The sequence below is a fragment of the Sceloporus undulatus genome, unplaced genomic scaffold (genome assembly GCF_019175285.1).
Source record: "Sceloporus undulatus isolate JIND9_A2432 ecotype Alabama unplaced genomic scaffold, SceUnd_v1.1 scaffold_19, whole genome shotgun sequence".
NCBI lineage: Eukaryota > Metazoa > Chordata > Lepidosauria > Squamata > Phrynosomatidae > Sceloporus > Sceloporus undulatus.
Genome location: NW_024802941.1, coordinates 288,554 through 314,879, shown reverse-complemented (window position 1 = coordinate 314,879; position 26,326 = coordinate 288,554). Strand labels below are relative to the sequence as shown.

Here is a 26,326-nt window from a genome sequence, read left to right as displayed (position 1 = left end):
AAAAACATCCCCAGTTACCCCAGGTGCCTTCTCTTGGATCTGGTTGCAATGCAAATACTTACACAACAGGAAAGGGAGGAGGAGGGGGGGAGGAAAGGAGTAAACTTGGGAAGAGCCAGGGTGTGAAGCACAGGCTTAAACCTTTGAAGAGGATGCCTTTTTGTGTGTGTGTCAAAAATGATGTAATTAAAATAATAATAATAATAATAATAATAATAATATGTACATATATATATTTAAAATGTTCCCTTCAATTGTTGTTTTGTTCCTTCCCTCCCTCGCAGACGTGGCAGCAATCCTAGAATTTAGTCGAAGATGTCGGGTCAGACGCTGACAGATCGCATCGCGGCTGCTCAGTACAGCGTGACAGGATCAGCCGTAGCTAGGGCTGTCTGCAAAGCAACCACACATGAAGTGATGGGGCCCAAGAAAAAACACCTGGACTGTAAGCCTCTTATTATATAAGTGGTTTGTGCCTGTGGAGATACAAAAAAACAAAACCCAACAACCATGGTGCTCTTGAGATCCTCTTGTCTCCTGGGTAGATTGTTTCTGCCGACGTAAGGATCGTGCGAGGCGCTCAAGAAAATGAACTTTTTAAATGTCTAGCTTGAGGGTATATTATTGCTTCAGTCACTTCGGTTTGGCATTTTGACTTTCAGATTTGTAGAAAAGGTGCATACATTGGAGAGATTAGAAGGCCAAGAGTGCTGGGAAGCAAGAAGCTTTTCTGGTCATGCTTTAGCTGCTAAGTCAAGGCCATAGTTGATGCTTGCCATGACTGGCTGTGCAGTGACAATTGATGTGGAGGAAAAGTTGGTCCAGTCGTCATCAAATGCTATTATTCTTTGTCACTATCACCTGTTTTGTATGATTTTGCATCTTTGAAGATGAGGGATAGAAAAGACAGAGGGAGGCAGTTGTGTGGATCCTCCATATTCAGTAGCCTGATGTGTTCAAATTTAAATAAATGTCATTCATCATGGAATGGTTTCTCTTGTTAATTTTTTACAATATTGGCAGTTGTATTATTTTGTAGAACCTTCCTTAATTTCTGCTGGAAGTGATATTTTCTTGTTTATTCTGTGTACAGTAGCAGTCAAAATAGCTATCATCCCAGATGGGCAGGCCAGTCCTACTTGTGGGCGAATGCTAGCGTAACAATGTCGTGTTTTTTTGTATCCCTAATGGCAAAGTAGAATACTAAACAATATTATTCAAAAGTGTTATCACTCACTGATGATGCACATCTGCTCTGTGTAGACAGGGCATGGTCAGACTATAGTCATGGAAATGTTGCATAATGAAATATTCACAGAAGCTTGATGTCATCTCCTTCTACACACAGTGCACAAGTATATTTCCAGAATGAATCCACATTATTATCCCAATATTTCTTTAATGATCCATGATTAGGAGGCCAGCAAGTGACAACTGCAGTCACAGATTAGTTAGATAGCCGTGGGGAGAGAGAAGGAACAGTACTGATTTTTATGACACTGGGGCAGCCTGAATTTTAAAAGAGCTGTCCAATGTGCTGAAATTATTTTACAGATAGTGTTCAGCACTGTGGACAGCTCCTTCAAAAGTCATGTTAAAGCTTAAAGGCATAGATGTGTTAGTATGGAAAATCAATATGCAAAGGGATTTTATAGCACCTTTGAGACTAACTGAAAGAGGCTGGTAGCAGGAGCTTTCCTAGACTTGATCCCACTTCCTTAGATGCATGTTTTGGTAGCATGGTTTTTTCAGAAAACATGCATCTGAGGATATAGGTTCAAGTCAATGACAGCTCATGCTACTAATCTTCTTTCTTTCGGTTTGTCTCAAAGGTGCTACAAGATCCCTTTGCATACAGGTTAAAGCTCAGAGTAGATCCACTGCCCACTGACTTGGAAACTGTCAGCTACTACAAAGAGGGAGTACCATTCTAGTCACAATTGAAACACACAGGGGGACAGAAGATGGTAGCTCTCACAGTTTCATAGGCCACAGACTCTCCAGAACAAGTGTTTGACTCCTCAGATGAAACAAGTGTTTTAAACAAACACACACGCACCGCCTCCATTTGCTGTTGACATCACCTGGCAAAGAATTCTCTTTGGCAGTGGACACATTTGGTGGGAGGCAGAAGTCTGCTCCAAGTTTCCAGTTGTGAATTTGTTTGCATGTTGTTCTTTGAACAGAGGGGTGTAGCTCCATGCCATGTTTGATGTCTGTTCATTTGCTGTGACCTATATATCCTTGGGCAGTTGTTGTGAGATTTCTGTTCTCTGATATGGCTGGGGGAAAGGAAAGCGAGGTTTGCATGAATCATTTTGGAGAGTAACCTGCCTTGACTCCAGTGGGAATGTATTTTTCTGTAGCGTTCATGTTCCTGGCATGGTGTTATGAAAGCATAAATGAGAGCAACCCTACACTAGGATAGAACTGGGATAAAACCTTACACCTTTCCCACTGTGCCATGAATTCCCCATGATTTGACAGCATCTGACTGAATTGTGCTGGTGTAGCATTGGCTTACATTGATGCAGCTAAACGTATTATTGATTTACTCCTGCTTAGTAGATCTAAACTGAAGACTAGGATAGCACTGCTGTGTCACTGAACTAGGTTGTAGTTAGTTCTTTTGATATAATCACTCTGAATTGAAAGAAAAGCTGCATAGCTTAATAATTAGCTTATTGTTCAATACTTCAAATATTAGACTTGGAAAGAAGTGAGATGGAAGAAGCTACAAATGTGTCCTCTTTGCATGTAAAAATCTGTTCAGAGACAGAGGAAATATTGAGGTTCAAGCTGATAATCATATTGCTAATAACTGAGGCTTAGCCTTTTCGTTCAATATATTTTCTTTATGATGTATGACCATTAGGACATGGTAATTGTTCCATACAGAAAAAAAAAATATCAAAGGTTAAGATCAGTTTAGCATGTTTTTAACAACTCTTATCTTAAGTGTTCTGATCTTTCTGACTTATATAAAAGTTGATTAAGATATGGCAGTCTTTAAAGTTGTTGTCCCTTACTAATATTTTTTCATAGCAAGCTTGTCACCTCATTGCAGTGGTAATAAACTATGTAAAGCTTATATGCCATAACCTCCAAAGAATTAATATGTGGTCACTATGGCCTTCAGTATATTTTACTGGAAATAAATTCTCGTGATGTTAGCAAAAATTTTATGGAATCATAATAATAATTAATAATTATAAAATTGATATCCCGCCTCTCTGTGCAACACAACTAGGGTGGCTTACACATTAAAACAATACAGTCCCATCCCATTATCCCACCCACCCCTTAAAATACAATGAAACAGTTCACAATTTAAAACATACCTTAAAATAGTAGGCAAATCAAACAGTGGCTGTAGCAGAATTCAGGTTCAGATTTCTGGTGGTTGGTTATCTATTCAGGAAAGGCCTACCAGAAAAGATCCCTCTTAACAGCTTTTTAAAAGCTGTCTAAGGTGGTAATGTGATGAATCTCTTCCAGCTGGCCATTCCATAATCTGGAAGCGGTTGCTGAAAAGGTCCTCTGGGAAGTTGCAGACAAACTAGTTTTCATAGGTTGTAAGAAATTCCTCCCAGAGGACCTGAGTGAGCGGGGTGGATTATATGGGAGGAGGCAGTCCCAAAAATAGGTTGGACTCAAGCCATGTAGGGCTTTAAAGGTGATAACCAACACCTTGTACTGCGCCCGGAAACTTATGGGCAGCCAGTGGAGCGATCTTAAAATTGGTGTTATGTGATCTCTTCTGATTTTGCCTGAGACCAGCCTGGCTGCCATGTTCTGCATTAATTGAAGTTTCCGAACTAACCACAAGGGTAGCCCCATGTAGAGTGCATTACAGAAATCAAGACAAGAGGTTACCAGGGTGTGCACCACAGTTTCTAGGTCTCTAACTTTCAGGAAAGGACGCAGCTGGCATATCAGCCAAAGCTGGTAACAGGCATTCCTGACCGTCGTATTTACTTGATTAGTCATCTGGAGCGATGGATCTAGCAGCATCTCTCTTGGGTTTTTTCCAGGTCTCCATCGCCATTCTCCCAGTGCTGATGCTGCTAAAAGACTTCCTGCTAGACACAGAGCAAGAAGGAAAAGGGAGGGGCTGCATAGATGTAAAAAGGATCTTCTTTGTCAGAAGTTTTGTTAACTGAAGTATGCCTTCAATTAGATACCTAAGTGGGTGGGTTGAATAATAATTCAGAACTATTGTACTGATGTTACTTATATGTGTCTACAATACATTGAAAAAATTACTGTATTAATTATTTAAGAGATCAATTACCATGTGGCTGTTTGATATGTGGGAGAGAGGAATACCCTTTGGCAGAAATGAGATTAACGTTGTGAGTTAGACTCACAAGGCAGATTGCAGTCTAGTTATGGGGAAATATGTACGCTCTGAAATAAGCCATCACACTTTATAGTAACTTAAGTGGAAGGAGTGCTGAAGAACAAGCTGAAGAATAATGTTGATGCCCAAGATCTCATCCCTTGGATGTGTCTCCCCAAGCTGCAGGGGTGGAAATGAGAAAAGCAAACAGTGAAAGCAATTTCTGTTTTCCCAGGAACAATAGGAAGGGTAGAGCAGCTTCAGGCACAACTGATCACGTTGCTCACTGGCAAGGGAACACTTTACAGCAGGAAAGAAGGTTTGGACAGTTGTTGCACACTTTAGTACATATGGACACAGCAGATGCCTCTTAGTGTTTTGAATACTTAGCAAGACAACAAGATACCACCTTGGATCCCACCCTGGGAGAAAGGTGGAGTATAAATTCAATAAATATATAATTAAACAAGATACTCTAGGAGCATGTGCAGATCAGAGAACTTATTTTAAAAGATAGATGGTACTTTAAAAGACAGGTGGTGGTTTGAGCTTTAGACTATGACTAGACACCAGGGTTCAAATCCCAGCTTGGCCATGGATACCCACTGAGTGACCTTGGGCAAGTCACACTCTCTCAGCCTCAGAGGATGGCAATGGCAAATGCCCTTTGAAGAAACCTGCCAAGAAAACCCCATTATAGGTTCACTTTAGGGTTGCCATAAGTCAGAAGTGACTTGAAGGCATGCAGCAACAGCAGCAGCAAAGAACTACTGAAAAAAGTTATCTACTCTTTGCTTTCACTGGTGGCAGAGTATGTAACAGGAGCAGGAGCTATTAACCCTCTTCCCTCCATACCTGAATCCCAAGATAATACAAACTTAGAACAACAGGACTCAAAGATGGTAACACTTGGAATACTTTTTGCTTCTGGCTGTCTGAATATCTGTTTTGCCACAGTAAAGATAATGAAACTGCTCAATATGATCGCTATATATTGAAAATAGATTTTAGCAATTGGAGATTACACTCATCTTCTCTCGTATTTCTAAAGGCAGAGTAGCTGAGTGTGATATCCCGGGGGGGGGGGGAACCAACTGATGCTGTAGAGAGAGATTTTCAAAGTTGTTTGTAGTGGTGAAAACAACAACAACAAATGTATATAGTATTTTGTAGCATTGGTTCCTTTTTTGTATGTCCTGGTTTATATATTTATAATGCATTTGGTGAAGCATGTAACTCAGAAAACAGCACTAAAATTTAAATTGCCAAATTGTAACCAGTTGAAAAATGCAAGTACATAACAAAATGGATGTACATGTGATTTAAGGTGGACTTAAAATAGAAATTCTCCAGAGATCCCACTTCTCTATAGGGGGCACATGAGAGCAAAGTAAACAGATCAGTGAAGCTAACATTTTATGAATGGTTGTTTTGGATTCTTGGAATACAAAGCTATGTTGATAATGAAGAGCCAAGATACAATTTTTGGCTTGAGAGTAGAACTGAGGAACCATAATTTGTGCCCTAGTAGAAATTTGCTGAGAAAATAGTATAGAATGATTGCTTGGTTGCTTTTTCCCCCTCTTCTTTTTTAAAATGTTGAGATTTAGGAGTGATGGCTTTATTGTCACTGGACTCATGAAAAACAATGGTAGAATGAGTATAATAGGTGTTTTTTTTTAATGATGCTGAAATCATGTTGCTTAGTGGGATAGTTGGCTAAATCATAATTTTTGTATTGGTCACTGAACTAAAGGAGGTTGGATTAATTATTCAGGTTTCAGTTTGAGAATTATTATTTGATCATTTCTCTGTGCCTGATCTAGAAGAAGGATAGAGGAGGAGCCATTTTGCTTTTGCTTGAGATATGTATAATTAATGATGAGGGAAAGTATAATCTAAATTTATCATGATTCAGCATTGCATGGTCTTTCAGAAAATGAGGTGCTGAATGAATACTCTGCTCAAATAATCAAATATATTCAACATAGTAGAGCATCATAGGTGCAAGAAGTTCAAACAAATGTGCATGAAGTGGCAGTGTTCTGAGTTGAGGTCAAAGCAGATCCCAGGATTACTGTCTGTATCACTGTAAACAGTAAATGAGTATGGGGTTGAAAATTACACCAGCAGTCTACTGCAACACCTTAAAATGTAAAGTAGAAACCAAAGAAGTAGAGGCAAAAGAAATGTTCAGGGAGTCCAGGCAGTACCTATAAAGGCTGGAAGAAAGAGTGATGGGGGCAGCAGTTCTCATCCTCTCACTCCTGAAGTTTTGGTGGGCAAGTCTTGCAGAGATGGGGTGGGAGGAAGATGGAGCCAGGGGAGGGAGGTTTCTAATACTTGTCCAGAGCACCAGATGCCTTAAGGGAAGCATTGGGATCATGGAGGGGGGGGGGATTTCACTAATGGTAATAAATAAAGCATGGTCTTGCCACCTCAGTACATTCTTATGCCATGTAATTGATATCACAGGTTGATTTATTGGTAGAATAAAGAACAAAAAGCCCTCCTTCAAGTACACCAGTATTTAAATATCATATACCTTAGTCAAATGATAAAGGCCATAGTGGACTGATGCTCTCGGGGATATTGCAAAAGCAGTGTGAAAGAAATAGTCACTAGATAGCAGCTTTTAAAAATTGTTCTTGGTGCTGGTTTGGTTGGTTAGTTGTTTTTTTGTTTGTTTGTTTGTTTTCGTTTTGAAAAACAACAAATGTTACAGATTACTAGCACAAAAACCTCTGGAGTAATTGGTCTGAAATTAGACTCACTTAATTCTCTCTTTAGGGGTCCTAACATTTCATGGAGATGAATGGAGTTATAGTTGTTTGAGTTTTCCAGTGCACATTAATGGAAGAGAACTGGCAATCTAGATTCCTGAATCTTGCCACCGCAGGGTCTGAATAATCTAGAGTAGATATGATCTGACTCTAGAGTGATCTGATCTGAACTGGGTCTGAAAGCAAACTGGTAGTTTCATGGGCAGCCCCAGTAATTATGGTAGATATTTAGTCCGTGTAAAATTCTCTGTACAGATAATCTGAATTTTATCACACTATGTGCTTTCTGCATAATGATCAATGTTGGAACATGGAGCTTTCTAATTTAAAATATCTCGGTATTTTAGAACTGTGAAGTTTTCAGTAGACTTGGTTGTATAAATAAAACAGATTTTCTGTTAGAGTATAGACTGAGCAACCAAGAAATAGCTCAAGTCAATCAATATGTTATAGGGAGAGGAAATAAACTGATCCAGCAGGTGTTAATAGAAAGTACTGTACCAGGAAGAGCAGGTAATGTGCATCTTTTCCTCTTTACTTGGTGGGAGTGAATGCTTAATATTTATTACTGTAGACAGAGCACCACACTTGGATACTCATGCAACAGTGGCAAAATCTCTAACACTGGGCAGTCAGATCTGCATTCTGTTTATAATTTTAGGATTTGATAGATCTGGTCCTGATTTGATGCCGCCCAGGAATTGAGGGGAAGCTGTGCTTCGGACTAAGAGGCAAGCCATGACACGAATCACAGTGTCAGGCAGGTATCAGGGCAATCCAGAAATGAAGGGTCTTTAGGAAAAGCTGAGGTCAAACAGGATGAAGCAGCCCAAAGGTAGCCATGGTCAAATAACAGAGTCATGAAACAAAGCCACTTACAAATACAAAGGCAGGCTTGATAATAGGAACAAGGTATCACCTGGTATCTTGAGGTCAGTAGCATAGGAAGTCAATCAGGAAATAGGAGCTGGGTTGCACAAGGCTAAGAACCTGTATTATTCTATCAGCTAGCTGACCTTAGCTGGAAGCTCAGGTCAAGATCTGATGGGAGTGGTTATGCTAGTGTAACTGCTGGTTTGACTTACATACTTTATGCTTACACAGAATATGTCAGCAGGAGAAGACTGTTGACTCAATGCTTCCTCTTTCCCAAATGCCTGGGATGGGGGTCTGTGAAGCCAAGAAACTGTGGGAGATCTGCTTTGGACAGCTGCCTGTGTCAGAACAGAGGCAATATGAAAGTAGTAGTCTTCTCCTCCTTTCACCACTGCCACCTTTCCCCCCTCTTTTCCTTTCCTTGCTGCTTTTGTCTTGCTGTCAGTGGAAAAGAACAAAAAAAATTGGGGGTGGGAAACTGTTTTCCCCCATTTCAAAAGAGCCTTTTGTTGCAGAAGAAAACTGGGGGAAACTCTCACACAATAGATTGTGGAATATATTCTTTTAGAGTGATGAGTAAATGTTTAATGCAGGGTGTTCATATATTTACTCCTCCCAAATTATTTCTAAAACTGTTTAACAGGAACACTTTATGTAAGATGATGTACAACGTCTCATCGCTGCAGTTTTTGATCTTTGATTCCTTATCTCAGCTCTTTTCATGGGAAAGAGTGCTTTATGTCTGTTTGACTCAGTGGAGAACTAGAAAACACAAAATAAGTTTTGTTTTATTTATGTTGATAGTTTCTTCCATTTTTATTGTTTTTTGTACCTACGGTTAATAAACTAACAAAACCAACGGTGTTCCTTACAGTTCAGGACTTTGTAGCTGTTTATTACAAAAAATAAAATTTTTAAAAATTCAATTTGTATATATTGTTTGAATTGATTGTGTTTAATATAACATGTGATAAATTTTTGCCATACAAATTATATATAATACGTTTTATGTTTTTAAAGGAGCAAACTGACTTTCAATGTGTAAAGAGCTATAATATTGTATTTTTCAACTTTTCTGAAAATTTCATTTTTTCTGGGGGGAAAAAAGAAATCAATTTTTTCCTATGGCTTCAACATTTCTGAAAATTTTGCATCTCTACTGAGATCCCATTGAGACCAATTGTAACTTATTAGTCACCTTATTGTGGAGTCTTCACTTGCTTTTGAAAAGGCCTCTTACTCCCAAGGAGCCTGGTTCCTTTTGGGCTGTGAGGTGAATGGTTCATCAGTGGGTGACTTTTTGTTCTTTCCTATTGGCATGTCAGGTTGAAGACTCTCTCTGCAGATGGATAGGTCTATGGATGAATCAGGAGTGGTCTCTTTAGCGTGTCCAGGAGTGGCTTGAGTAAACTCTGGAGCCAGGGCCTATGCATTGTTCAAACTATTATGTGACTTATGGAAAAGAGGTCTTCAGAATTCTATGATATGATGGATTATGGCTCTATGATGGATAATGGACTATACTGGAGAAATTGAAAAGAAAATTTAAATATGTTTTATTGACTACAGCAAAGCATTTGACTGCATAGATCATGAAAAGCTATGAAATGTTCTCAAAGAACTGGGGTGCCACTACGTTTGATTGACCTGATGTGTAACTTTTACTCAGGACAAATGTCAGAAGTGAATATGGAGAAACAGAATTTCCCAGTTGGCAAAGGGGTCAGGCAAGGCCAAATACTATTACTTTGTTTATTCAACTTGTATGCAGAAAATATCATATGCAGAGCAGGCTTAGACTCAGAGGTAGGAGGAGTGAAGATTGGAGGAAAGAACATTAGCAACCTAAGAGATGCAGATGACACAATGCTGTTAACAGAAACCAACAAAGATCTGGAGTAATGTAGAAGGTCAAGAAGGAAAGTGCCAAGGTAGGCTTATTATTGAACATTAAGAAAACAAAAATAATGACCACGGAAGATCTAAAAGAATTTACCTTAGATAATGAAAGCAGAGAAATAGACAAAGAATTCCCATTCCTTGGATGAAATATTGGTTGGAATGGTGTCTGAAGTCAAGACTAAGTAGATTAGGAATGGGGAGGGCAGATTGTAAAGTGTAAAGGTACCACTCTGAACACTAAAGTGGGGATAGTCCAAGCTATTGTATTCCCCATCACTATGTACAGATGTGAGAGCTGGACAGTGAAGAAAGCTGACAGAAAGAAAATGAACTCATTTGAGATGTAGCACTGGAAAAGAGTGATGAGGATCCTGTAGAAGGCCAAGAAGACAAATATATGAGTTCTTGAACAGATCAGTCCCGAACTATCTCTGGAAGGATGACTGAAATGAGGCTCTTATACTTTGGCCAGGGAAAAATGAAACATTAGAAACAACAATGATGCTAGGAAAGGTGGGAGGCAGAAGAAAGAGAGGAAGACCACATGCTACATGGTTAGATCAATCAGGGAGGACATGAGTCTGAACCTGCAGGCCCTGAGCAGAGAGGTTGAGGACAAGGGGTCTTGGAGATGTTGCATCCACAGGGTTGCCATGAGTCCAAGTTGAGTCAAGGGCAATTAACAACAACAACATGATTTGAGGAGGAATCATTCCGGCTCACACCTGAATCACCTATTGCAAGACCCCCTGTAAAACCAGCGGCCATACGTTCGGCATAGGATGATATGGCTTGGCAGGTGGATTCTGTTCACTCAGGGGACTTCTGCAAGATACTTATTATCATTTTGTATATCTCCCTTATTTGTTGCAATTACTGTATTGCTGTTTTGGTAATAATTAATATTTTCTTGTTTCTGAAGGACATATTTTGCTTTTTTTTCATGTAGCTGAAAACAGAACTTTGATGATAAATTAGCAGAACCAGCCCAACACTGGCTAAAATTATTAAGTGTTTATGCCAGAAATGCATAAAGTAATTTGAGAAGCCACATTAATTGAAAAAGAAGCCTCTTGGTTAACAGCCAAAAAGAGGTCACCATAGGATTTAGACATTAATAATTCTGATAAAGAGGCAGAAAAGGTCAGGTTGAGGTAGTTCAGGAAAGCGTCTGATAAACTAGGGGCATCTGAAGGAGAATCTATTGTTGACATTTGAAACTTTGTAACAAAATTAATCAAGCTGTACTGGATGTATAGAGATGTCAGAGATCATTTAATTCACTGGAAACAATGCAAAATCTTTATTGGCATTTTGAGTGGCATTTGATTATGGGATTAATACTGTTTGTGCTGGGATTTGAGGACTTTGTCACCTTTGTTCCTGTTTAACCTGATGTGCCTGATTTATTCATATCTGCCAGAATCAACTGAACATGGATAGGTTAACAAGATAAAGAAGTGTCTAGACTTGGTCATAGAACACAAGGATGCTTTACAGCTCTTTCTAACTACAGTTATAGTGCTATCATTCCATTTTATTTGTTATGCCTCCATCACCCCTTATTATGCAGCCATAGCAGACTTAGTAGAATCATAGTGCTAGATGAGTAGTATGAAAGGGCTCACCGTCTGCAATGACATTTTGGGATTTTTGCTTGGTTCTTATTCCCAGCTTCTCCTGCAACTTTCTTGCATGGCTTACGAGCTGAAAGTGACAAGGGTCCAAAACACACTGCAGAAATAATCCAGTTTGAGACTGCTTTGACTGTCCTGGCTCAGTCCTATGGATTCCTGGGAATTATAGTTTATTGTGGCACCAGAGCTCTCTGATAGAAAAGGCCAAATATCTCACAAAACTACAGCTCCCAGAATTCCCTAGCAGTGAGCCAGGGCAGTTAAAGTGGTCTCAAACTGGATTATTTCTATAGTGTGTTTGAGACCAGTGAAATTTATATATCTTAATGCCTTATTTCTTGTGTGTGAAGGAGCATTTCAACCATGATGGTTTTATTTGTAGTGGTAAGTTTTGTTGCTGTCATTCAGAAATATGGGGCATGACTTCAAAATAAAGAATTGAGTAAGAATATCAGTTAAATGTTTTTTTGATACTGGGAAAGTTGAGCCAGGAGTTGTCCTAACGCACATTTAAAAACTGAAAGTTGCTTCAGATGACCTGGTCTTAATTTATATATGTCTAATTTAAATATATGCTTCCATACATGTTAAAAAGACAAGTCTCTTCCATTCACTGTAGAACATGAAAGTATGGTCCTCCAGATGTTTTAGACTTCAGCTCCCAGAATCCCTGATTGTTGGTCAAGTCAGCTAGGACTTTTGAGAGTTGAAGTCCAAAACATCTGGAGAACCAAAATTTGAAAATCACTGCACTAGAGAGACTGGTCTCCTGATTTCATGTTTGTGAGGTTGGGGGAGAACTGACGCAGCTACCATACTTAAACAAGGGAGTTCTTAGTTGCACCTAACACAGATTTGTTAATATTTTCATGCTAAAATAATAATGTAGGAAGTAAGTCTGATATGGCGAGGGGTTTATAGCTGAGTCTGCAGATAAGTTCACAAGCAGTAGGCTTTAAAAAAAATCAGCTTGTATCTAGTTATATACTTATATTACTTTGAAAACCCAAAGAAGAGACAGCTTGGTTTTTTTTAAAAAAGGAAACTTGCTATGAGTAGCAAGGCAAAATGGCTTTAGAAGCATTCCTGGTTATGAAGCTGCTTCTCCTGTTGGCATCAAGTATCAACATCAAGTGGACAAATCACAGGCTGCATGTTTTCCCTTAACGTTAATGTCTTCTACCCTGTTTTCTGCCACTGCCCAGTTTGCCATAGTGATAGCAAAATTGCTGCCTTTTTTTTTATAAACAGGATGTGGGGGGCTGCATATCTTATTTTTAATGAGAATCACACTCCTTAAAAATCAAGGCATGCACTACCAGGCATCTTGCTTATGTTTTTTTTTTAAGGTGGAACATTTGCTTGAAATTGAGAAGCAGTATAGTGTGTGGATCTTGGTTGGTTCTAGAGGAGTTCAGCATGGAACTCAAAGGTGTCTACTTCAATCTACATTTTCTGCCAGTATGTGACTAAGAGTTCAGAACAGAGAAAAATATAAAGGAAATATTATGGAAACAGTTGTCCTTGATATGTCTTTAGTGTATAAATAGGCGAAAGCTTGCCAGTTATTTGTGGAATCTTTTTATCAAAGTTTTGTAGAACAGGGGTTTTCCTGTCTGTGTAAGACTTCAGGGAGCCAATGTGATGTAGTGGTTTGAGTATTGGACTATGGTTCTGCAGAAGATCCAGTTTGAAACCACTTTAACTGCCCTAGTGCAATGCTAGGGAATTTTGGGGACTGTAGTTTTGTGAGACATTTACCCGTCTTTGTTGGAAGGGTGCCACAATAAACTAAAATTCCCAGGATTCACTAGCACTGAGCCAGAGCTCTTAAAGCGGTCTCAGACTGGATAATTTCTGCAGTGTGTTTTGGACCTATGTCTCTGGAGACCAGGGTTTGAATCCTTACTCAGCCATGGAAACCCATTAGTTGACCTTGGGCAAGTCACACTCTCTCAGCCTTAGAAGAAGGCAATGGGAAACCTCCTCTGGTTGGCCAGGAAAACACTGTGATAGGTTTGCCTTAGGATCAGAAATGACTTGAATGAACACAACAACAAGAAGAAGATTGGACAAGGCTCTTGATTTCTGCTTTGTAATATCTAAACATGAAGAAATTGATTGTTTCTTCAGAATGTACTGTGGTTTAATTTCTTCAAGTCAAAAAGCACCCTTTGTGATTGGAAAGGAGAGAAATTAAAACCCAGACAATGCATGGCAAAATTGTGCTTTTCTGTGTATAATGGTCCTGTTTATATATTGTGAAGTGTGAACTGTGTTAGGAAAAAATGATAGATTTGCAATGAAATGACACTGAAATTCAAATGATGATTTGTGGATTGATAGAGAAGTTATCTCTTCAAAATTTCATTGATCAGTGACCGTGGATCATTTATTAAAATAAATTTTATTCACTGTTCAAGAATAACATGAACACAGTAATACACAATATGCAGAACATAAACACAGATAAACACAAAAACACACACACTTAAAAAACCCACATTACAGTAATTCCCCTTACCCCCCAACTGTTCTCTCCCTCTTAAAAATAAAAAGACTTTCTGCTTCTCTTTAATCATAACCTAACTGTTATCCTTAGCTGCTTCTCTTTTCTTCTTATCCTTATTACAACAAAGCTATTTTCATTGCTATCACACCAATAACAAATTTCCAACTATTTATAGGTGGAAATAGCACATGAGTCATTTAAGTAATCTTATGCTTTTTGTCAGTTCAAAATAATTGTTTCTTGGGCATCTTGTAAGAATATAAGAAGAGACATGCTGAATAAGGCTAATGGCTGATCTAGTTGTCTTCTTTCCCTCTTTTCGTATGCAGAACCTGTAGAATTCTTTTGGTCAGAAAAGCACCTGGAAAACTTTCACTTCCCAGTTCTTAGCAGCAGGATTTAAAACATAGATATTAGCTGAGGTGTTGATCATCAACGAATGGTATATCCCCCTGTCTTGCCCGCTTTTGCCATTATGACTCCCCTAAAGATATTGTTATGATGAAAGGTTTCAGGGAGTAACATTCACTTCAGAGTTCATGAAAACTCAAGCATAATAAATTTCTTAATCTAAAGTAACTCAACATTTTCTCTCTCTCTCTCTCTTTCTCCCCTTCTGCTGGTGCCTTTACTTCAAAGTACCATAGTTACCTCTCTGGAGAAATGATCAATTATAGATTGTCTGTAAAACATTTTATGCAACCAATCTATTTTATATATGTTACACTTAGGAATGATTGAAAGGCCTCAGCAGAGATTAGACTGCTGATAAGAGTCGGATTTGTAATCATTGTTAAGGCTTTCATTGTTTCTCATTTATAATTACCTGGGATGCCAGTGTCACGCAGCTTGCATCCACATAACAGAAATAATCTAGGTTGACACCACGTTAACTGCCATGGCTCAATATTCTGGTATTCTGGGGACTGTAATTTATTGTGGCACCAGAACTATCTGACAGAGGAGGCTAAATGTCTCACAAAACTACAATTCCCAGAACTTCATAACATTGAGCCATGGCAGTTAAAGTGGTATCAACCTGGATTATTTCTGCATTACAGATGCAGCCTCAGAACTAGAATGCCCAAAGCTTTCTGAATGCTGTTGAATCTCCTTGCAGTCCTCACTGGCTTTGCTTTTCATGCCTGATGGAAGTTGCAGTCAGGTTACCTGTGGTGGGCCACTGTGGAGTTATCTGTGGGGTTATCCTACATGATAAACTGTAGTCATTTCATTTTAGTCCATGTGAACTGCAGTAGAGTTCCTGTTTGCTAAACAAGAGTTACTATTCCAACTAAACAACACGGTCAGTTCATATTTATGAAACACACAGTGTAACTATTAAGTGTTCAGGTATTTTACATAGTTCCTCGCTAATTTTTACAGTAGTCCTCTAAAGGTACAGTAATATTGTCATCTGCATATTAAGAATTTGGAGGGAGTCTAAGAGGCAAAGGTCAGCTAATAGGGGCTGGTTTATAGAATTAGCAGTATCAAGTGTTAAAGCTTTTCCTAGATTATAGTAAGCTTTGGGGGTGGAGTTTTAATATTACCCCCACAGTAATAAAGTATCTGCATGTTAGAAAGATAGTACATCATGAGGAAAGCTGTACTTTTCTGCATGCAAGAATTGCAGTGTTGCACTGTGACTGGAGACCAGGTTTTGATTCCCCGCTTGGCCATGAAACCTGCTGGGTTATGTTGACAAGTCACATGCTCTCAGCTTCAAGGGAATCGCAATAGCAAGTACATTTCTATACCGCTTATCAGTGCACTTAAGCACTCCCCTGTGTGGTTTACAATGTGTAAGCCCCAACAAGCTGAGTACTCATTTTAGTGACCTCAGAAGGATGCCAAGCTGGGTCGACCCTGAGCTCCTGGCTGGTATTGAACCCACAACCTTGTGGTTTGTGATTGAGTTTTTGCAGTATAGGTGTTTAACCACTGTGCCACCAGGGCAGCCACCAGGAAAGGCAATGGAAAACCTCCTCTGAATAAACCTTGCCATGAAAACCCCATGATAGGTTTGCCTTAGGGTCACCGTAAGTCAAAAATCACTTGAAGGTATACAACAACAATGACAAACCTTTATGAAAACATTCAGTCATAAAACTTTCTCCTCATCCTACTTGCAAACCAATATTTCATACTCTAGGACAGTGGTTCCCAAACTTTGGTCTTCCATATGTTTTGGACTTCAGTTCCCAGAATTCCTGTCTGTTGGCCAAGCTGGCTAAGGCTTCTAGGAGTTGAAGTCCAAAACACCTGGAGAAACAAAGTATGGGAATTACTGCTCTGAGAGGAACTCTGTGCTCCATTCTGCTGATTGTATGCACTGGCTTTCACTGTTAAACTGAGATTGAATGGGGAAAGTGCCTTAATATAACTACTGTACTATTTCCTCCTTTGAAGGTGAATGGTGCTTCTACAGACTTTGGATGTGCACATAAGGGCTGCTGCCACACTGCAAAATGAATGCTGTTTGACACCCCTTTAACTTTCTTGGCTCCATCCTATGGAATCCTGGGATTTGTGGTTTGTAGTGGCATTAGGGATCTCTGACAAAGAAGGCTAAATATATAACAGAACTACAAATCCCAGGATTCCATAGCATCAAGCTATGGCAGTCAACATGGTGTCAAACAGCATTCATTCTGCAGTGTAGATGCAGCCAAGGACTTCTGAATTTGTATAAAATGGGTCAGCATAATAGTACATTGAAAAGCAAAAATGAAATAATAGTGTAGCGTGACTCCAAGACAGCCAGCAGCCAATTAGTGGTTGTTTGTTGTGGGTGACTTCACGGTTCTGCCCTCAAAGTGCTCTTCCATAAGCATCGCTTGTTTGTGTAGCCCCTTGGTCTCATCTCAGATGATTGCCAACGGACTCATTCTTAGGTAAAAAGAACTGTTTATTATGTGACAGTTTATCTAATAAATTAGCTTTTTGACCAGAAGCCATTATCTATACACACAGCTTGTTAACTAACCAGTCAAAAATATAATGAAAGCAAATTTAACACTGTAAATAGAACCATAACTTATCAAAAACCATTTGTTCCCTAAGGAAAATAAAGTGACAATGGGGCTATAATATTTCCATTGAAAAAATCTACTATATGAATCCATTGCTACAAATTTCAGAACTTAATACAAAGGACAGCTCCTGCATTTGACTTACATAGCATGCCTCTAAAGTCTGCAAGAACTGCGTAATTATAAGCAGTGAGTGCAACCATTAGAGACTTTCTTAATCATCCATATACAGGACATCCCCACTTTTCAATGATTCACTTTTTGACATTTGCAAATTACAGATGTTCCATTAATTTTATGTGGTGCCTGCTCTTTTGTCAGTTCTTCTTGCCTATGAGCTCACATGTGCACAGTCCCAAGTCTTGCCTACATAAAAAGCAGACCCCTCCTCAAATTAATGTACCTTGTCTGTATAACTTGCAAGTGTGGAAAGAACAGGCTTGTGTCACTTCTTTCTTCTACATCTTTATACAATGATAGACCTTCCGACTTGTATCTTGGTAGTGATCCATTTTAAACCAGGACTGAATGGCCCAATACCATTTTACCAAAAACTCAACAATAAAAAGACACCACTATTCTATTCTGAAAGGGACATTGCAGAATAGCTGGCCCTTTCTTGTAGACAAATCCATGGACTAGTAAATGACACAAAATTGGGAGAGACAATTAAGAGAGGAGAAAAAGGAGTTAAGATTCAAAGGATGTTGACATGCTGAAATACCCAAGCAAAACTAATAAAATTAAGTTCAATGGAGGCAAATCTAAAGTCATCATTTTACTGTGGAGTTGGACACTATTTCAAAAAACAACAACATGGTATCAAATAGCCCTAATTTTGAAAATCTAACCCACATTTTGTACCCAAATTAGGTACAAAAAAATAAAATAAAATCAGAGATGGAAGTGTGGTTGTGGGATATCTACCTTGGCAAGCCATGCATATGAAAATGATCTAGGTATCATAGAAGATCAGGAGCTGTATATGAACAAGTGGAAAAGCTTTACATATGTCAAACAAATGTGGGTTGATCTGTTATATTAACTCTTGCTGAATAGTATGCTGAAATTTTCTGTGTAACTACAAGTGATCTATGTTAAGAAATAAATTATTAGAATGAACAGTTAGATGTGCACTGGGATTTAACAGAGTACTTTCATATTGTATTTTCCACTTGAAGAGAGAGGTGCTAATGTAGCTTACAATGAAAAACAATGCAATAATATTATTAAGCTACTATACAGACACATTGTTGTGATACTTCAAATGGAAGGGCTAGAAATTTAAGGATTATAAACAAGGATTATAAACAGATAAGACAGTATTATCAGATTTTAAATCTTCAATAGTAGCACCAAAAATGCATATAGGAGATACACACACACACACACTGTGTATAACTTATTGCTGCACTGTTATAGAGTAACAAGGGTCTGCATTATATGTCTCATGAGGAGTTGTTGGAAGAATCGTACAGGAGACCTGGAATGAGAGGGTACTGAAGATCTAGAAGGCTGAAACCAGGTGGTTTGGATTGACTGAAAACAAGCTTCTGTCAATAAACTGAGTAGTGATAACTAGGAAAGAGCATCACACAACAATTCCTAATAATTTAAACATTGGTAAAAAGGAATGGCTATTTATACTTCCTTCACAGAAAAAGCAAAAGCGAGAAGGGATGCATGAGAGCAGACTAGTCAGCAGCACTGTGCAGAGGTCAGCTGAGGCAAACTCAACCTATGCTTCAGTATTTAAAAAGTTTTAGATGCTCTGGCAGCTGCTAGAGGCTTGGAAATTCCCATGTTGTCTTGCCAGTCACTTACTTTACTGAAAAGGGGGTTAAAAAAAAAGAAAGAATAGGAAACCAAATTAGCACAATGTTTGAATGTCATGTTATAGAGCTACACTGGGCCCTCTACCTTCACTGGGGTTCTGGGGTTAAGGGCACAGGACCACTGTGAAAGTGGAAAATCCACAAATAAAATACCACTATTTAATTTACCGAAGAAAACACCTCTCTAGAAATCTTTAGGTCCTCCAGTGCAATTCTTTGGTCAACAACTGACAGAGGCTAACCATAGGTTCATGCTGGAGGATCTACAAATCCCTAGAGAATATTTTTTTTCTCTAGGAAACTCAAGGTCCTCCAGAGAAACTCTATAGTCAGAAGAGTTGCACAGAAGTTCCTAAGGATTCCTAGAGGGAACATATTAGTCAAATCCAGAAATGTCAAAGCCGCAAATGTGGAGGGACAATTATATTCATCATTTTCTACCATACCTGCTAATTTGTTTCTTACATGGCTATCTTTTTTTTTTTTTTTTTGCTGTAAATACAAGATGCCATGATGGTCCCTAAAACTGAAGTTTTAGATTAGGTTGACATTGCTGCAATATTTCTGAAACTGCATTAGCATACAAGCAGGACAGAACATATACTATCTCCTCCTGAAGCCTACTGACCAGCTTTTTGCTGCCTCTTGGCAAACTCATGAGCAGGTATTGCCTTCCCATGCCCAGTTGTGTCTTTCTTGAGTGCTGGGGGTATAAAATTAGGCCAGTATTGCTTTAACACCTTCTTGACTGACTTATAGTGGTCTTTTGGCAGACTCAGGCCTGGGTTTTGTTTTCCTTTTACCATCATTGCCATCTTGGGCGTCGGCATATAAAAAATGTTCTAATTCCCGCTGCAAGGAAAATTCTGGATTTGCCTTCTGTTAGATATCTAGAACTAGACTTTACTGTTAGTGGACTCACTGTTACCCATCTTGCTGTGTAAGCTATCTATTTTCTTCTTTGGTTATATTTACCCCTCATTCATAACTCCTAATATTACTCCCTCCCTCCCTCCCTCCTTTGCTATGGCTCCTGCTTCTTCTGTTTCTCCTAATTTAATTCAGATACATTGTCTTCCTTCTTCTTAGCTTCCCTTTTGGAGGGGGGGGGTTTCCATGGAATTGTTGCTCAATTGCTCCCAAAGCCACTGCTGTTCATAATCTCTTTTTCTATGGGATGTTCACCTTCCTGCTCTCACTGAAACTTGACTCCCTGCCCATGACACTGCCACTTCAGCTGTCCTCCAGGGACGTAGCCAAGGGGGGGGGGGTTCTTAGGGTCCGGACCCCTCCCCTTGCATTAGAAAAATGAATGGTGTGTGCTGCTGCACGGCTGCACCCAAGCCCCATTATAATGGTGGCACTTAGTCTGGAACCCCCCCCCCCTTCCTAAAATCCTAGCTACGTCCCTGTGTCCTCTCACTGGAAGACCTCTCCTTTTCCCATACTAGTTGCCATAAGAGAAGGGTTGGGGTGGGGGTTGACAAGGTCTTCTGTTATCTAGCTTGTTGTGCCAGTTCCAGCTTTTTTCCTTTCCACCAACTTTCTCTTTATTTCTCCATGCTGTGAGACTCTTCTTGCTTCTGCACATGTGGGTTGCATTCATTTATCATCTGCCTGGCCCTGTTTCAACTTTTGTTTCAGATTTTGATTCTTGGTTGACTTTTTTCTCTCAGATGAAAACCCTTATTATGAGTGATTTTAATATTCAAGGGGGTGACTTCAGTGATCCCACTATATCACACTTTCTTTCTTTCTTGTCTTCTTTTAGACTCAAGCTCTGTTTTGACTCACCCACTCGTTCTCTTGGCCACTACCTTGATCTTGTTCTTATTTAAAATTGTTCTACCTCTTGCTTTTCAGTTACTGAATTCCCTTTGTCTGATCATCATCTTGTCTCATTTGCACTTGCTCATAACCCATCATAAGTTGTTCCCAATTTATAGCAGTCCTAAGGTAAACCTATCATAGGGTTTTCTTGGCTAGATTTGATCAGTGGAGGTTTTCCTTAGCCTTCTGAGGCTGAGAGAATGTGACTTGCTCAAAATCACCCAGTGAGTTTCCCTGACTGAGTGGGAATTCGAACCCTGTTTTCCGGAATCACAGTTCAGTAGTCAAACTATTACATCATGCTGGGCAAATGCTTGTTATTTTCTTCACGTTAAATCTTAAAATTTCTTGTTCACCTTATCTAGTGTCAATGAGGAATGAGTAGTAATTGGCTCAAACAATAAAGGTAGATCCAGTGTTCCATTTTCAGGAAACAACCTTGCAAATAGTTTACTTCCCAGGAGTCTCACTTCTTATGAGTGAGGAATTTGGCAACTTTCTGCTTAATCTAGCCTTTGATGGACAGATCTTTGTATGCTGGTAACAGAAACCTTCTTTGCAAGGTCCCTCTAAGGACAAGTTTGGGCATGCTAACCCAGAGTACTGCAGGAACACTGGTTTATTGTGAATAAGCAGGGTGCCAGTGCATACTGTTCATCACCCTGTTTGCATCAGGAGTGCCTTAACGGTGGATAGAGCTATGCTTCATGATTATTACACCAACCAAATCTGACAGATGCTGGACTGTTGATGCTCTGGCTTATCTACTCTTCAACAGGCCAGAGAAAGAAAGCATATAACAAACCATAGATTATGTCCCTGGGAAAAAGAGAGATAACTTCTGTCTGGTTCACATACTCAATAAACTACAGAGCAATGTTTCATGGTTTAGATATTCCTACTGCTAGCGGCCACATTCCGTGCTGGAATGGGGATTCAAACTCATGTTTACAGCATCATAATGCAGCTCTCCAAGCATTATACCACACTGGTTTGAATATTATTTGCTCTAATATACACACTTTCCTTGTGTGTATGTGCCTTCAAGTCATATGTTGACTTATGGCAACCCCATGAATTCTATAGTGTTTTCTTAGGCAAGGACTCTTCAGAGGTGGTTTTGCCAGTTCCTTCCTCTGAAATGTAGCCCACAGCACCTGGATTTGTTAGTGTTTTCCCATTCAAGTACTAATCAGGGCTGATCCTGCTTAGCTTCCAAGATCAGATAGGATCTGGTACCTTCAGGACATTTAGGGTACTTTCTCTTGTGTGTTCAGACCTGTGTGAATTTAGTAGGGTAAATTAATTTGTGTTCACACATTTGTTCAAAAAAGTGAAGTTAGATAAGTTTGCATTTTTGAGCTTGCATTTGCAAATTGAATTAACTTCTCCATACTTAGGTGGGACAGAATTATATCCATTTGCCTGCTCAGATGAATGGCAGTATCTCTGCAGGGCAGCAAATCTGGCAGGATATTTTGTCTGTTGTATTGTTCTTTTCCTGAAGCCAAACACTTCTTAGGTCCAGAGGAGGAAGTGATGTTTCAGGATTTCTGTTATCCAGATATGTTAGCCTTTACAGCTTGTTGCATGGATCTATTTATTTTTCTTGAGGCAGTATTTTTTTTCCTATTGGGATGTGGGTCTCCTCCAGCTCCAAAGATGGAACTGCCTCCAATGCATGTCTTCAAAGTGTGGTGGCAGTGGCTGCTTGCTGCTGCTACTGCTTCATTACAGATTGGGACCAGGAGATAATTTATGGTGTTGATAATGGAAAGGAGGGAGAAAAAGGTAAGGAAATACAGTTGGCCTTTGGTTTCCCCTGGTGTTTGGTTCCAGGACTCTCTGTAGATACCAAAGTCCCTTTATATACAATGGCTTAGTAATATGGTGTTCTTATTTTTTTTTTAATTTGTGTAGATCTTGTTTGTTCTTTTAATTGATGTGTGTTTTAGCCAATATGTTTCTAACAAATGTTTGTCTGTTAATTGTTCTTGTTCCTCACCTTAATAAGTGGGGAGAGGCAGGTAAGAAATAATAACAATAACAATAATAATATAAAATGGCAAAATAAAGGCTTGCTTTTTGGATTTTTAAAAAATATTTTCAACTGTGGATGGTTGAATCTATAGATGTAGAATCTGTGGATACAGAAGGCTGAGTGTATTATAGACTTGGCAGTAGATAATGTCCCTAATTTTTTGTATTGTCTCTCCTTGGAATAAGTAAGGCATACTAGGATAGATCACTTGTTTTGCTTGTTGAGCTTTCCCCTTGTCCATATGAAGTCAAGATTGCCCATGGAGAGGTTGTTTGGTGGGGTGCATTGTGAGTTAATTTGAAAATGAATTACTTCCCTTACTTGATCTACTTCCCCTGTAGGTAGCAACACTGTGGTGTCAAGATCTCCACATAATCTAATCTGTCAATTGTTCATGGTTTTAAGTATTAATAATTGCCTTTGCTTGATCACACAATTGCAGTAAATGGATGCACTATAATACTGACTTCCTCAACTGGAGGAAACAGATATTTTTCAGATAGAAAGCAATTATTTTTCTTCCTACAGGAAACTCTTTTCATTTTCTTTTCTTTTTAAATCACAGATAGTAGTCAAACAGCAACATAGTTGGTTTACTAAGAATAAAAGCCCCAGAATTCAGTCAGGCCTACCACTAGCAGACAGAGATATCCATGTCAGATAGCTGATGCTGGGAAACAGAGGTCCTCTGGGTGTTTTCCAAAGCCTCACCTGGCAATTCTCTCTAGCTTGGTACATGCATTTCATTGTTCATCTAGTAACTTCTGGGCCTACCACTGCAGCTTTTGTTGTGGGAAGACGGTAAGCAGATACCAGCTGAGCAGTGACTGGGCTGTTGGAGGGCACTGTTGGGTGCATCACATGGCCTGCCCTGTGCCCCTTAAGCTAATCTGTTGCCCTCAGGGGTGGTGGATGATGCTGGCCTGTTGCTGGGATCAGACTGAGACCCAGCTGCCAGTCTAGCCAGCTTTTGTATTTGGAATGCAACAGAAGCACCATCTCATTCTTTGCTTCAGGCAGCAAAATGTTTTGGGTTGGTATAAATTTATTTTCCGTAGCTGCTCTTGGTTTAATAAGACAAGCTGTGCATTGAAATACTATATTCCAAATTGCAAGAAATATTATATTTAGGTGTCAACTGTTTTAGGAACTGTTCACTGCTCTTGAGCATATCACTGTTTATTAGAGTAATTCTGTCTGCTCCTATTTAATTTGTAAACCTGTAGAATATGTGCTTGAAGAATTCTCACAAAGCCAATTGCATGGTTATGAGACTTCAGTGTACCATCCCATTGATCAGCAGCTAAAACGTCTAGTTGAAGAGAGTGCTGATAGGAAAACAAAGTGAGTCTTGGCTACCCATTAGACTGATTTCCAAGTCCATATTGATCTCGACTCACAAACTAATTTGCAATTATAGCATTTCCTAAATGAACACTTCTGTAGATGCCATCATACTGAGCATGAATTGATTCTAACATAACAGTTAGCATAAACCAACAGTTTAAATGGTTTCAGAGTAGTATACCTTATAATATCAATATTGCTCTTCTGGTCTCTGTGTAAGAAATAAAAATAAACATTACATTTAAAATAAAGATACACTAATATAGCTGCTGTAAAAGCAATTATAACAAATGGGGTGGAATGATTTGGTAACTATTATTATTTAATTTGGCTAACATTATTTAATTATATTTGTTGTTTGCTTTACACATGCACACACACACACACAAACTGGTAGTTCACAATCTTAGGCATCTAAAGAAATAAGTAAAAATAATAAAAGATCCAGCCAATTTGAAAGTTAACATACTGAAAAGCCAGCTGTTGAATTGATAAGGAAAGCAAAAAATAAAACCAATCTGCTAGGAGAAAAAAGTCTTAGCTAGGATACAAATGTATATAATGAGGGTGTGAGGCAAATTTCCCTCAGGGAGTTTTCTCACACCATTATGGCCAGTAGTACACTGGGAAGAGCCTTCCAGTGTTATCTCTCTCAGTCAATCAGAGACTTCAGAGGACACACTCCTTCAGGTAAGTGAGTGGTGGCTAGTTTTGGTGGTTCTGGTAGCCAATGCTCCTTGAGACTGCCAGAGACCTCATGCCACCAAAAAGCACAAGAGAAATCGATCAGGAGTCACTGTTAGTGGGAAAAAATCAATGGGGAGAAATAGCTCAGCCCTGTGGATTATGTATCTCAGCTTTGCATCACTAACACAAAAATGGCAGAGCGTATTCCTGGCAGAAAACTTCCATTAGTGAATTGCCTTATCTTCATATCTCAGTGGTTCACACTGCAACCAAATGGCTAAGAGGCAATTCAGTAGAGTTAGTTGAAAGAAATATTTTCACATGTCCAATTACCTTTCTCATTTACTAAGTACTGAGAAAAGATTTGATATGTAATTGAAAATGATATGGTCTTAACAAATATAATATCTGTTTTGACTGTAGCTATTCTTCTTTTTCAAAACAGATCTCATCCAGGCCACAAATGAGACAAATGTCAACATTCCCCAAATGGCTGATACACTTTTTGAGCGAGCAACAAATAGTAGTTGGGTGGTTGTGTTCAAAGCCTTAGTTACAACACATCATTTAATGGTTCATGGCAATGAGGTAAGTACGCTGTATTCAAAGAGCTAATTTCCACTCAAATAATAGAAACTGGGTTTTAAAGTAAATATGACTTTCATTTTAATCAATTTAAATACAGATTTGCATTTTCACTTGTAAAAATAATGCCTTTCTTTCTGGTTTATGGATAGTATTTGAAGCCTTTTGGTATAGTACTGTGATTGGCAGCCAGGCTCTTATGTTGTCTCCTACTTAAGAGGTTTACCTGCCCTCCCCCCAAAAATCTTTATGTAATTCCAAAGAAATAGTTATTTTTTTTAAATAAATCTTTTGCAGTTTTACTCTCCTCCTTTCATTTCTTTACTCTTTGAATTCTTCACAAGATATCTCTATTGGAACGAAGATTGGGGATGGGGATGGTTAGGGATTAGGCTGTTGTCTTTGTCTCTTGCCATGCCTATTCCCAAGGCCTTGCTTGGCAGGATATGACCAGGAACCACAGGATTTGTCAATGAATCTTCACAGCAACAGTGTCAGTAGCATCTCCTTCCAACTCCATCTGCTTTTAGCTGAACCGCAGTAGTATACCTACAGGATATACTAGGAAAAACTGATTAATAGTTCCTTTTCTGAAGGGACCCCCAAATCCTTCAGAGAATATTTTAATTTCTTCCCTACAGTTAGAAAATGGTAGTGATTTTGCTGTGGTGTAGATATTATGCCAGCCACTTTTTTTTCTGTGGTGTAGTTCTCTACTCATTTATAACTAGTTTATTTCCTACATAGTAGGTATCCACTACTTTATCATTTTGGAGCCTCAAGTGTGAGTTTATAGATTTTGAATTTTACTCTCAATTCCTTTCTCTGACTTAAATCCTATTTAACCATTTTAAATCATATTTTTTTTGTATGGATTACTTATCACTTGCCTTGGCATACTTGTAGGAGTAATT

General features: G+C 38.9%; 1 protein-coding gene across 11 annotated transcripts in view; it reads left to right on the top strand.

Moving 5' to 3' along the window:
* Positions 1 to 243: 243 nt before the first annotated feature.
* LOC121917460 (clathrin coat assembly protein AP180-like) overlaps positions 244 to 26,326 on the top strand; it is an 87,892-nt gene continuing 61,809 nt past the window's right edge. For 2 of the 11 annotated variants that reach the window (XM_042443444.1, XM_042443442.1), the window contains exons 1-2: positions 247 to 445; positions 25,273 to 25,415. In XM_042443444.1, coding sequence (XP_042299378.1) covers positions 316 to 445; positions 25,273 to 25,415 — 273 coding nt within the window. In that variant the 5' untranslated portion in view covers positions 247 to 315. Of the gene's footprint in view, positions 446 to 25,272; positions 25,416 to 26,326 lie in introns of all 11 variants that reach the window. The other 9 variants (XM_042443449.1, XM_042443445.1, XM_042443443.1 and 6 more) reach the window with 6 other exon arrangements.